The sequence below is a fragment of the Artemia sp. Qi Xiang Cuo genome, chromosome 5 (assembly GCF_049724085.1).
Source record: "Artemia sp. Qi Xiang Cuo chromosome 5, ASM4972408v1, whole genome shotgun sequence".
NCBI classification, from domain to species: Eukaryota; Metazoa; Arthropoda; class Branchiopoda; order Anostraca; family Artemiidae; genus Artemia; species Artemia sp. Qi Xiang Cuo.
The window spans coordinates 48275768-48289704 of NC_142798.1; the positions used below are offsets into that span (position 1 = coordinate 48275768).

Genomic DNA, 13937 nt, shown 5'->3' on the forward strand with positions numbered 1-13937 from the left:
GAGAGGTTACGAAATAAAGAGGGAAGAAATAAAATGTGAAAAAACAAGACGAACTCACCCCACAGAGTCATTGCCAAGTGAAGGGGAGTTGTGGGTTAGAGATCGAACAGATTCAGAAAATGAATTAAAAAGAAATAATGACAGACGGAATCAAAGTAGTCCGAGAAGAAGGAGCAGTGTTAAATCGAGGTCCAGCAGGAGCTCGCGAAAAAGCACTCAAATAGATATGACACAACAAATATTAAATTTCATGAAGGAAGTGAGAATAGCCAGAGAACGAGAAGACGAAAGAGATAGAAAAGAACGTGAACAAAGAGAGAAGGAAGAAAGAAGAGCGAGAGAACAAAAGGAAGAGGCTCATAGAATAGCCAGAGAACGAAAGGAAGAGGCTGATAGAATAGCCAGAGAACGAAAAAAGGAGAATGGTAAAATAGCCAGAGAGAAGGAAGAGAGATATCAGCAAGAGTTTAAAAGAACCATGATAGGCCTAATAGAAGCCTGCTGGGGAATTCCAGGAAGGGACATTTTATCACAACTAACTTCTTGGCTATGAAATAGCCATAACAATTTGTCTAAGAATCAATCGCGAGAAAAAGAAAATTACCAGACATTAAACACTTTTACGGGAAAACATGATGCTTCGTTGACAAGGTGGGGAGGTGGACTGGCCCATAAAACAAATGGGAAGGCTGTGCCACCCTATCGGAAAAACGAAATACATGATACGCGTGTTCAAAATGTTGATAATCCACAAAAATGGGATAATAAGACCACATAATATTGAAAATAAGACGCGCAAAATTGATTTTTCAGGAAAATTTGTAAATAATAGAAAACTTGAGAACACTTTTAATGAATATGAGACGCTAACAAGTACAGGCCAAAATGAAACGCTGAGTGTACCAGAGAGAAATGAAACGAAGTTTATTGTATGCGTTTTTCCTCGGAAAGTTCGAGAGATTTTAGTAGAATATGAAAAACCAAATGTCGGAGTACAGTTCCCATGTGATGACGAAATAATTGTTCCTCCGGTTAGAATAAAAAAGACTAAAAGAGCGAAAAAAGACATTAAACGGAGATACAATGAAGAAATGCAGTCAAGGATGAACACTGAAGTCCAATTCAGATTTCGTGACGATTTATTTATTGCTACTACAAAAAGAAAGAAAACTAAGAGAGAGAAAAGAGATATTAAACGGAGCTACAATGAAGTGAGGCAGTCAAAGATAATGGACACTGGAGTTCAAATCATTTTTAACGATGATTTATTATTTTGCGCGAATGAAAAAATTGAGAAAAGTAGAGATGAAAAGAGAAGTGTACAAAAGAGCAAAAATTTGGAGATTCAGTCTCGAGTGGCGAAAAATAAAAAAAATGTTGGATGGGCTGTGCCTTGATGACATAAATAATAGGGGGACAAAGAGGTCCAAGAGCCACTAAAATATATTACTAAATTATAATAAGACAAAAAACCTTAGAAGGGAGGAGAAGACCCTTAATATAGGATAGTCGTGTCAACAACGAGTGCAAAAAAAATTGGGAGATACTGAAGTTTGGTTTGGATTGAAAAAAATTGGAAGGAAATCTATGAATAGTTTTGCTAACTCAAAAGAGAGTTGGTTTCCTTATGACGAGGAGTAATCCCTTGGGGAAGATCCCCTGCGGGAAGATGTTCAATATTATTTTCATCCCTCATCGCCGAGTATTATTCATTCGATTATTTTAGGGGATGGGAACCAGAAAAAAGCGATTCATGGTTCGCTCAGATTTTTACTTCATTTTCCTGAACCCTTATCGTTTTCACAGGCCTTTGCATTTTCGGCCTTAAATTATTTGAAATTATGCCAAGGGGCAATTTACTTTTTGATTGAGATGTGGGGTTTTTTCCACAGATGGAAATTAAGAGGCTAGTGCAGCCAAATTTCATCACGATGACTGGCATCATCATATGTGCCAGAAACTGATTCTCTGCTCCTCTCAAATGTAATTTCGTGAGAGCAAGAAAATTTTTGTTTTTAATTTGTGCTGTGCACAATGAATTCCTACGAATCTTGGGGACTTTAATTTTCGAAACCAAATGCGGATGTTAGACGATCTAGACCATGGTGGTTTATACAATGGAGACATGGGGATGGCGACGAATCCTGAGCCAAGCGGTGAAAAGAGAGAAGATAAGCAAGCTTGGTGATTTCGAAGTTTGTGTTATTTATTTTATGTTTCTGTTTTGCGCTCTGACCCATGGCGTGATGGCAATCATTTTTCTTAGGAGGGAGTTTTTGGGACCTGTGGCCCCTTTTGTTTCAGAAAAATGCCTTTTTATAAATTTAACTTTATTTATGTTGAATATCTAAACCCCCAGGAAAGCTTTTATAACAATGTCTGAAGAATCCACTAATTAGCGAGTGGTTGAAAAAGACAGTTGAGCAATGACTCATACAGCTTAAATTTAGAGTTCGAAGAGCTTCAAAGGATGCTGGGAGTCTGATTTGATTCGGCCATTCATCGCCTTTGGTCAGAGGTGCGCGCGCAAGCGCGCGTCTGAAAGTGTATTGATTAATTGTCAGATTTTTACCTTTAGTTCCGTTTTGAGTTCTTATATACAACGTGTTGGGAATACAGTAAGGTTTTTTTTATGTACTCTTTTAGCTTTTCAGCTTAGGTCGAAACTAAAGAGATAGTTAGAAAACCTTATTGGTAAACTTTGGCTTTAAATGTGGCCATAGACCATCTGATCACGTTAGTATGCGGAACCGTTGGAGTAACCGCGGAAATCCCACTAATTTAGGGCCGACGAGGGATCTCCCCCTCCAGTAAGTGGCATAGCAACTCTTTGCGCCATCTTTGCCTTTAAAAGTGGGGACCCCCGCACAATACTCCTCCAATAAATGGTACCAACGGTACTTACACTCTAATAGAGTGGCACAAGAAGTTGGATGATGTGCAGAGATGTGCCACCAAAATGATATCTGGCATGCAGGAACTTTCCTACCCTGTAGGAATAGCAAATATCTGCAAGACCTGTAAGCTACCAACTCTTGTATACAGGAGAAATAGAGGTGATGCCATTTTAAACTATAACTTAATGAGGACTAATACACTCCCAGCATTATTTCCCACTGTTTGTCCTAACTCCAGAACTAGAGGTCATCAGTTGAAACTTATTATTCAGCCTACCCTATCCATGGTCTGTTACTGCTGAATCTGTGGACATCTTTAAATGAAGACTGGTTGCTGAGTGGTCCTCCAGAGAGTGTAAACTCAACTGGGAAGCTATGGATCAGCACAGTACACCTGGTTACTAAAGAATCCTGAATTCAACTCAAATTGTCAGCTCTGAAGCTCTACAAGGAGAAATCCTTAGATTGCTCTAAGCTGCAATTTAAGGTAACAGCTTACAATAGGCTTGACACTGCAAAAGTAAAAGTGTAGATTAGGGGCTATTGAGAAGTAAAAATAATTAAAACAACAGTTCTTACTTCATTATAATCACAAATTGGAATACAGCTCCACTATACTTATTCTTCCAACCCCAAGGGTATGTACAGGATGGCCTCAGTCCAAAAATTTCATAAACTAAGATTTTATTTAATGAAAAAATCTCCTTCCCATCCTTTCTGAGTTATATAGTTAATATATTGTATAAAATTGTTGCAAAGAACTACTGCTGATTTAAAATCTTGACAAAATATTGAAATTCTGCCCAAAGTTTGAATTACAATCCAACATTTAATTCCTTACCAAAAAACTGGAAACAAATTTGCACATACAATTCAATATAGAAACTTTTTTAAGAATTGTTTTACAGAAAAGTAAATCAGTCACGTAATAATTCAAGTTCAATCAAATACAAATTATTGAGACTAAATAAATGAAACCCAAAACATATAGAAATTAAAGTTAATAACCAAATCAAACATAAAGAAAACAGGTACTGTTGAGTAGGTTAATCCTAAAAAAACAGAAATTAAAAAAATTATTTAGTTAAATTTAAAATCAACAAAAACGACCAAAAATAAGGATAGAACTACTGCCCCCTGAAGATCCTAAGTGTCAGAGCATGATTTGCACTTTAATGAAAATAATTGTATCTAAAGCATGGATCATAATCTGAGCTACAGGAGGTCTAGGTGGGGGGGGGAGGGTTGATACTCCTCTTACTTGTGATTGTTGTGTCAGTGAAGCATCCTCTGGGACCCCTCGAAAGAAAAAAAATAAATACTTTAGTATTTTGCTGAGATATAAAAAATGTCTATCTTGGTGATGGGCAGCACATAGATAAAGGTGCTAGTGAAAAGGTAGCATGCTAGTAGCAGGTACTTCACCTTATTAGTTTCTAAAATTGATTTTAGTTTGGGAGATGATGTGTTTTGAATTGGTTTTGTATTTAAATTATTTTGGTAATAATTATCTTAAACCAGGGAATTATAACTCAAAACCAATATATCTACAAAGAATAAGAATTGACACAAGTGGTTAGATATTGCCCAAACACTAGACGAACTTCTTTGGCTTTGTCTTGGTTTGTCAGTTTGGCTTTAAATCTTCTAATAATTCTAAAATTAGTAAAATGTAAAATTGTCCAACTTTCAATTCTTTGAATGCTATTTTCATTTTCCAGATGAAACCTCAAAAGAACTTGGCAGAAGGGCTAAAAAAAGAGCCGCACAGAGAGCAGAAAAACTCCTGAAGAAAAAGAGTATAGTTAAATTCAGCAAAAAAAATAATGCTGAACAACAAGAAATTTGTAGTGACTTAAAAAGAGCTAAAAAACATAAGAAAAATCAAGAATATGATTCTGATGACATTGCTCAGAATGACAAAGTAGATGAAGAGACTCATCAACTATTTAATAGTGACTCAGAAGGAGAAACATCCATCCAAGAAGAAGATGATGCATATATGAAAGATGATTTTGGTTCTGAAGATGAAGAGCAAAGTGATGAAGAGCTACCCATTGAGAAGCAGTCCAAAAAGCTTAGGCAACAAAAAATTGAAGATGAGTAAGTTATATTAGTCCCCATATGTAGCTAGCTATAAGAATTGGGGTATATGTAATTACTGTACTGGCTATTGAATTATTCATATGACTGTTTTAATGCATTGAATTATTCTAACTGGCTATTTTAACACATATGACCTATTGGTCAAATGCATCAAATCCCAAACAACAACATTGAATTATTCTTTTAATCAATTTGTAAAAAAATCAGCAATTAAGTTATACATAAGCTCTACTTTGAAGTTGCAGTCATTTTGCAAGGGAATGTGAAATGGGCCCCCTCCCCCCTTTTATTGACTTCACATTACCCATATCATAAAAAAGGATTGATTAAAAAGGAAAGAAAATGACAAATGCTCCTTGAGAGTTGTGCCATCTAATACCAGATAATAAAGTAAATCATAATGTATTTAAGAGGGAATGATGGAGTTGCAGAAACCACTTGTCAAAAGCCTCACTTAATAGCTTAGATGCTGTTGGAGGTTAGAACCCCTGCCTATTTGGAACTGGTTTAGAAAGCTATGGTGTATATCATAAAAAAATGAATGTTAGTCGTGACAGAAAGAAAGAATAATGATAAATGTGCTTAAAACATTTGGTTTGTCTAATACCATATAAATAAAGTAAACATTGAACACAAAATTTATTTTGTCTTCTGTTAAAACAGTAAGAAGATTGAGCTTTAAGACTTGTTTAGTTAGAATAATTGAGCCAAATATTCTTAGAGGAGTTGGGTTCATCTGGGTTGCAGCAGTAGCTAGCAACCTAGTAAGAGACAATTACATCCCATAATAAAAACCCAAATAGCCCATAACTCCTTAAAATAGTGTCAGGTCAAAAACTGAAGTACACTATTAGAACCGCCTTGTCCAAAACTCTTATTTAGGAAACTTAGTGTTTCTTGGCTTGAACAATAAAGAAAATATCTCGGCTTGAAAAACAAGAAAAGTGGCTTGAACTGTAATATTCTGCATCAATGGTATCTTCTTTTTGTTTAATTTTTCTCCTTAGCTAGGTTGGCACTGGAAAATCATAGAGAGCTTTTTATTGGCTCATTTAAAAGGAATTGATGTATTTAAAAAACTTTCATAATGAATAAAAATAATTTCAAAAACAAAATAATTTTTTAAGAGAAAAAACTGTATTTTTCTATAGCTATGTAGTAGATAATGTTAGTAACATCTGCTTGCCTCCTGGACCCAAACTTTTTTTGGCTCGACTCCTAAAGCGTTTATCTCTATAATGTTGTGCTTTATTTCTGTAGACAAAAAAAAATCATTTTTTATATTCTAGTCTTCAGTTCAGAATTGCTAAAGTTATTATGTAAACTGCAAAAAAAATATTTATGGTGTCTGATTAATAATTTTAATTTTTTAATTCAAACTGGAAAAATACCTAAAAATTGAAAAATTAGTTTTATAGTAATGGACGACATCTAGCCCATATTAACTGAAATAATCTATTGAGAAGTTTATATAAAGAATTGATATAGTTTGTTGTATTTGGGGACTATGTAAGTTTCATTGGATATAGCTAAAACCTGGTAAAAGAACAAACCAAGGCACATAGTATTTATATTAAAAGATAATCATTAGAAGAACAACCCATTGCATATACCAGAGTTAGTTAGTTTGCTGTTTGATTCTTTGAAGTTTGTCTGTTACTATTCCAAAGAAGAAAATGTTTAAGGCTTTTTCTTGTTTGTAATCTGGGTTGCAGTGGTAGTTTACATAAAGGATTGATATAGTATCATTAATGGTGTTAGTCAAGTAGTTATTCATAGAAATTTTGTTTAGACTTTGTGACAAATGTATAAAAAATTGTCTTCACCAGGAATTGATCTTGTGATTTTCATAGTTGAATACCAACATGCTATCCACTGCGCCATGCAGGCTTTTAGGGAGGAAATTTTAAAATAATTTTTGTTATACTTAAATGATTGTTAAAATACAATCATTAGGAAAACTAACCATTGCACATATTGGACTTAGTTTACTGCCGATTCTTTGAGGTTTGTCTCTTAATGTTCCAACGAAGAAAAAGCCTAAGGCTTTTTCTGTTTGTAATCAGGTATATATATATATATATATCTAGGTAATCTAGGTTGCAGCAGTAGCTTGCAACCTAGTAAGAGATGATCACGTTCAATACTAAGAAATACAATAGCCCATAACTACTAAAAATAGTGTCAGATCAAAACAGGAAGTACCTTATTAGAACCACCTTGTCCAAAACCCGTATATAGGGAACTTACTGTCCCTTGGCTTGAAAAACAAGAAAAGTGGCTTCAATCACAATATTCTGCATAAACGACATCTTAAGTTATGGGCTAAATTGGTTCTTATCTAGGGTTTCAGCCCATGTTGGGGACTCTCAATACAGAAGTGCATGTTGGTTTATTTTTGGAAGCTTGCTTTTTTCAGTAATGGCAATCTATCGAGATTTTATTTTATCAACTTGGATGCTATAGCTATAGAAAAAAGTAAAGAAAAAAACTTGGAGTGGAAGATTTTATTGTTGGGAAGTGGGTAGGTTTTTGCTTGGTTTGTAAATTTGTTTTATGACGTTAATTAATTTAAAAAACTTTCCACGAGACAAGTTTTTCAAAGAAAAGTAAAGAGCTCCTAATGAGCAAAAATAAAGCCTAATAATGTTCCAAGTGTAAAACTACCACAAATCACCATCAATAACTAAATGAAACTTAAAACAAACAGAAATTAAAGTAAATAACCTAGTCAAATTCAAAACAAGAAAAAATTAACATGAGTAGGGCTGACAACGCACATGCATTGCTTGTTTTGAGTTTACTTAGTTATGTATTATAATTTCTGTTCATTTTGAGTTTCATTTATTTATTGATGGTGATTTATGGTAGTTTTACACTTGGAAGGTTATTTGACTTTATTTCTGTTCATTTTTTGCTTAGTGGAACTCTTTACTTTTCTTTGAAGAACTAGTTTGTGGAAAATGGTTTTTAAATTAATTTCTGTTCGTTTTTTATTAATATAGTCTTCTTCGTGAAAAAAAAATATTTGATATCTTTTCAATTTTTTCTATAAGAACCCATAGTTTTGCTTGCACTTTGTATGTTAGAGAAACTTTTTCAACAATTGTTAGTCCTAAGACAAATAGTACCGTACTATTTAATTTAAGTTTATATCTCCTCAAGTTGACCTGAAAAATTAAACTAAAAATCACTCCCAAAAAATTTTATCTATACTCTTTTACAACCTGGATACACTTAAGCTTTTTTGATCTATTTCAGGTTTATTTCAGCAGATGTAATAATAGTAGTAGCCCCAAAAGTTTTAAATTAATACCCCCAGTCATTCATGATATATTGCTGATGTTTTTTAGTGGCAGCCATGTACACAGTGCCTTTTGATTTGGTTTTAAAGCATAATGGGCCAAGTACATAATTGTGTGAGGGCTGACGTCCCCAGTATCCCTATATCCAATATCCCGTGGATTGATCTACTATGCTGAACGAAATGGCTGTCTCAAAATTTTGATTGGATGTGTTTGAAAGTTGAATGGACTTGGGAGGAAGGCTGCTAGCCCTCCAATCTCTTTCTACTCTTAAAAATGGCACTAGAACTTCTGATCTTGAATAAAATTAGCTCCTTCAAAGGTTTTAATGATATTTCTAGCTATTATAGAGTAGTGCTTCCTATGATATTTCTGATATGTTCTTTTGAAAACCTGCTTGTATATAGTTTTTTTTGTTTAATTGAAACACCTGCTAAAGATTTCCTAAAAGTTTCACTTTAATACCCTTAGTATGTACTATCATCAGTTACAGTAACTGCAGTGGTAGTATTAATAGTATATGCATTGCCTTTTGGTGATTTGAACATCATTCTTATCGAGTCCTGGAAGTTTCAACTTAATGTAATTAGTCATTGCTGACATATCCTTTTGATCACCTGGATATATATATGTATGTATATGTATATATATATATATATATATATATATATATATATATATATATATATATATATATATATATATATATATATGTATATATATGTATATATATATATATATATATATATATATATATATATATATATATATATATATGTATATATATATATATATATATATATATATATATATATATATATATATATATATATATTTGTATTTTCATATTTTTGTGATTTTCATCTTAATGCTCTTAGCCTTACAAGTAGTAGCAATAGAGGTAGTGGTTGAAGTAGCAGTAGCAGTAGAAGGAGTAAATTTAGCAGCAGTAGTGGCATTAGTAGTAGCATACACTTATTGGCTTTTAGTCAATGGATCTTCCCCTTTAAGCATTTTCTGGAAGCTCCAACTTAATACTTAAATCCACTCTTGAGATATGCTGTTTTGACAATGTGCATGTACATCGTGTCTTTGGATTTTTGTTCAAATTTCCTCTCAATATTTTAGATTTAGTGCTGTTGTTTTAGTAGCAGTAGTAAAACAGTAGTAGTGGTGACAGTTTAGTAGTAGTAGTGTATAAATATTACCTTTTTGTTCAATTGATCATCTCCATTATCGTTTCCTGAAAGTTCCAAATTAATATATTCAGTCATTCCTGAGTTATGCCATTTTGACAGCCTGTATAAACATAATGTGTTTTGATTTAGTTCAAAACTCCCCTCAACCTTCTCTGAAAGGCTCACCTGAATTACCTTTGTCTTTTTGGAAAGTAAAGGTCAAATATGGATACCTTTCAGAACATATACTGCATGTAAACGGTGAATAAATTACCTAACTTATCGCACTTATTCTTGCGGCTGTGAGATGCATGGTCTGATAGAATGCATATATTAGATGCATTTCGATACAATAGGACGTGCATTGGGGTGGGGGGGGGTAGCTGCCCTCCAATCACTTTGAATCTTAAAAGGGCACTAGAACTTCTGATTACCAATCAATGAAACCCCCTCTGAGGTTTATATGACTGCCCTTTCGATACCATAACTTAAAACTTTTTCCCCGATGGATGTTAAGGGGGGGGGGGGGTGTCATCATCAGAGACACAATTTCTGGACCTTTCAACTATGCTGAACAAAATTGCTATCTCAAAATTTTAATTGGATGTGTTTGGGGAAATGATGGGCCTGGGGGGCTGGCTGCCCTCCAATCACTTTGACTATTAAAAATGGCACTAGCTCTTTAAATTTCCAATTGAGTGAGCCCCTTTTGAAGTTTCTACGATAACTGCTTATATACGAAGTAACCTGGTCTAAAGGAAAAAAAAATAATACATTGTGCCCACATCACTCTTTACTTAGGCGGCATTATTGCGCTGCCTATGGTTTTAGAAACCTTTTTAATATCACCATTAAGCTTGCAAATTTGTTATTGTTACTGGATTCAGTTTTGTTTTTATTTAATAGCCTGTCAACAGTCATTTAGTAAAAAAAAAAGAACCTTAAGTAAATAACCTTCAGGAACACCTTCAGATAATCTGACTGGTGGTACTATCACTAGCCTTTGGCAAGAAAATAACAACACTGTTAAGGATCTAGACATCCTATACTTGAAAATTGTCACTTTGTGTTGGAAGTCTGGTAACATCATTGCAGGTCTGTTTTTTTGTTGAGGTTTATGAAAAGGCACTATTGTTTTGAATTATTCATGGAAATGATCGTTTTTATGGTTGTGAATAGCCTGGCAACAGTACTGCGGGTCTTTCTTTGTATTTATGAAAGCTGTGTGATTGCAGTTATGCTCGTTTTCTTATTGTTATAAGTAATGTTTTGATGTAGGATAAAAAAAGCCTTTATCAGCTGGTTCTGTATTCTAAGGTGAATCAATACAATCTATAACTTACATAAATATTATGTAACATAAATATAATGTTAGGCATGAAAAGATGTTTTTTTTTAAAAAAAATAGTTACTATTAAAAAAAAAGCAAAAGAAAAACAGCAAACAAATAACTGTCTTTAGTTCATTCCCAGATTATCTTTTCTGAATTAGCTATATGCTTAAACGAAAAAAAAGATAGTTGTAAGGTGCACTGAAGGTGTTCTTATTTTGTGTGAAATAGCTTTTCCGTATTTTACTTTCTGTTGGTGTATACATTTGGGATATTTATTTTGTTGTGGAGGCCCTTTCAGTTCTGTTGAAAGAAGTCATTCCTTTCACCCTGGATGTCTGATGCAACATTTTTTTTTCTTTGTTTCTCCTTTTTTCCTCGGTAGGCTCGTTTTTATGTATTTTAATATGTTGTTGGAAAAAGGATCCCAGAAGTGGTACTAAATTATCCATTTTGGTTCTTGTTTATGTCACTGTTGTAATCAAAGTATCCTATTGTCTTTTTAATGTTTTCCTAAATTTCTTGTTTTGCTTTAACGTATGAATAATTTATCATTTACTGGAAATTTATTCATTGACGTTTTTGTGTAAACTTCTTTTAAAATGAAATTAATATATTAGTCGTTTAGAAAAACAACTAGAGCTTCTTTCGTAATAAGATATTTTGCTCCCTGCGTATGGGATATAATACCGGTTACGATTCGAAATGCAAGTCATCTGGTAACCTTCAAAGCCACAGCCAAGAGATTTTTCCTTGCAAAAGAATAGTATTTATGTATGTGTTTTATGTAAGTAGAATGGTTTATGTATTTGTGTGGATTTAGTGATATTTACAAGTAGAATAATATAAAATAGTATTTTTTTTTTCAGATAAAAGGTGGGTTTAGAAGATTCCCACCTGCTCCCAACAAGCCCTTAGGGGTTTTCTTAGCAGGTGCAGCAAATATATTCTGTATTTTCTTTTTTGTGAAATAAAATTATCTTATAAAGTGCTTATAAATAATGCATCTCTCATACATATCTTGTTTATGGATGATGTAAATTTTGTCCTCCTAAAAACCTTTTAAATGAACATTGGCGTGTTTTACAGAGATTTGAGTTTATGTTGGAAGTAAGTTCCCTTTTTGGACCCCTTTATTTTGAAAAAACAAACAATTTTTTACCTACAATTGAACTTTTATCTATTTTAGACCCTCACCCTTCAAGACTTAAACCCATTTATTAATGGCTACACAAAAGCTATAAGTATTAAGGGGAATCAAACTAGTAGCTCACCGACCAAACCTTTATAGGAAGGACCCCCTTCCAAAAAAAAAAAAATAGGATGGAATCTGGAAAAAAAAGCAGATTTATAGTCCTGCATGTTCAGATTTTAAGATGCTTTTTCCTTATTGTCTGTTGAAGTATGTCCTTTTCCCATCCTGTATGCAAGCACGTAATAAGACTGTTCTTTTTTTATTTATAGAAAGCTTGCAGAGCAGGAACTTCAATTGAATATTCAACAAGTTGAGAAGTTTCATCTTCCAAATGGAGAAGAGCTTGAAAAAGAGTCTCAACTTCCTCCTGATCTCTCAATTATCAACATGAGGATTAAAGACATACTGGTAGTTTTATCAGACCTAAAAAACAGGAGAGAAGAAGGAAAGTAAGATGTTTTCCTGAATACGTTTTGATTTGTGCTTTATTGAGTGTTAAATTGAGACAATGTTTACTACATCTTTATCTGTCATGCTATCGATGCGTTATTAAAGATATTAATATAAAATGCTTTCAAATAAGACATCTCTGATAATTTGCTATTGCTTGCTTTGGCTGATGCAACGCATGCTTTATCTAAAAAAAACAAAACAAAAAACAACTGGACAGCAATCATACCACATTTCAAGATTGGGAAATATTTGAGTTTAAACCAATTTGATGGTATGATAAAGAGCAAATATTATGGTGCATCCACGAAATTAGAGCATGTGCACTATGACAAACAAGGGGTGGACAGTGAGTACTGAAACCCAGGCCAAAACAACCAATTGCCTCAACATGAAAAATAGCATGCATGTCTATAACATGAGACAATTCTTACTGCTTTATAAGATGTTAGTTTGTCCCTTCTTTGATTATTGCTCTTCAATATACTATCCTCTGTATCTAATTAATTGTTATAAGAGAGAGAATATCCAGAGAAATACAACGAAAGTCAGGCCTTTTCTTTGCCATTTGCCTCAAACAACGTTTTTTTAGACTTGCTTTCTTCTCTTGATTTCAGAAGAGACTATGGTCAATGTTAGCATTTCTTCATTTTTTAAAATGTGAACATACTCGTCAACCGGAAAGTGTGTATATGGAGTATTTACTTGTCGGCCATTGAGAAACATTAACGAGGCCCAGTCCTGTTATTTGTAAGGCTTGAGGTCCTAGTTGCCAACCATAGTAAGTGGGTGGAGATGGTGTCAGGCTATGTTCATTGAAGTGAAGGCCCAAGTGAGTCTAGGTTAGCCATGGCGAAGAGCTGGTCTTGATAGGTGGTTTGATTAAGGTGCTCTATTTTTCCCTAAACGAGATGGGAGGTCAACTTACTGTTACTACTAAAAATTGAGTGCAGCACCAAGCCGCGTGAGGCCAACACAGCTATGCACAATTCTTCTCCATCCCAATCTATTCAACGCCTCTCTCTTTACACCCTCCCAGGAAGTACCCATTTCGTTTAAATCTTTCCTTATGACATCCTCCCACCGAACCAGGGACAGCCTGCTTTTTGTTGTCTGGCCCTAGACGGTTGGCCAGAAAGGACAATTTTTGGCAACCTGTCATCCTTTCTCGACATAATATGCCCTAGCCATCTCAACCTCTGTCTCATTATAGTCCTAGAAAGCAGGATTGAACCAGAATTTTCATACAACCTACTGTTTGAAATACGGTCTGTCAGTCTGGTACTCTAAACAAAACCTAGGCAATATCTCTGGAAAGCATTTAGCAAATCTTCCTCCGTTTTTTTCGGAGCGCCAACGGTTCAGAACCATACTTCACTGCCATCAATGTACATACCAATATTCTAACCTTAGTTTGCAGACTTTATCCTATTCTTCCAAACTTTTTTCAACTTTGAAAAAGCTTTTTCAACTGAA

General features: G+C 34.0%; 1 protein-coding gene across 1 annotated transcript in view; it reads left to right on the forward strand.

Moving 5' to 3' along the window:
- LOC148952209 (28S rRNA (cytosine(4447)-C(5))-methyltransferase) overlaps positions 1 to 13937 on the forward strand; it is a 62472-nt gene that overhangs the window by 23325 nt on the left and 25210 nt on the right. The window contains exons 2-3 of the mRNA XM_089089656.1: positions 4619 to 5000; positions 12281 to 12460. Of these exons, the coding sequence (XP_088945782.1) occupies positions 4619 to 5000; positions 12281 to 12460 (562 nt within the window). The remainder of the gene's footprint in view (positions 1 to 4618; positions 5001 to 12280; positions 12461 to 13937) is intronic.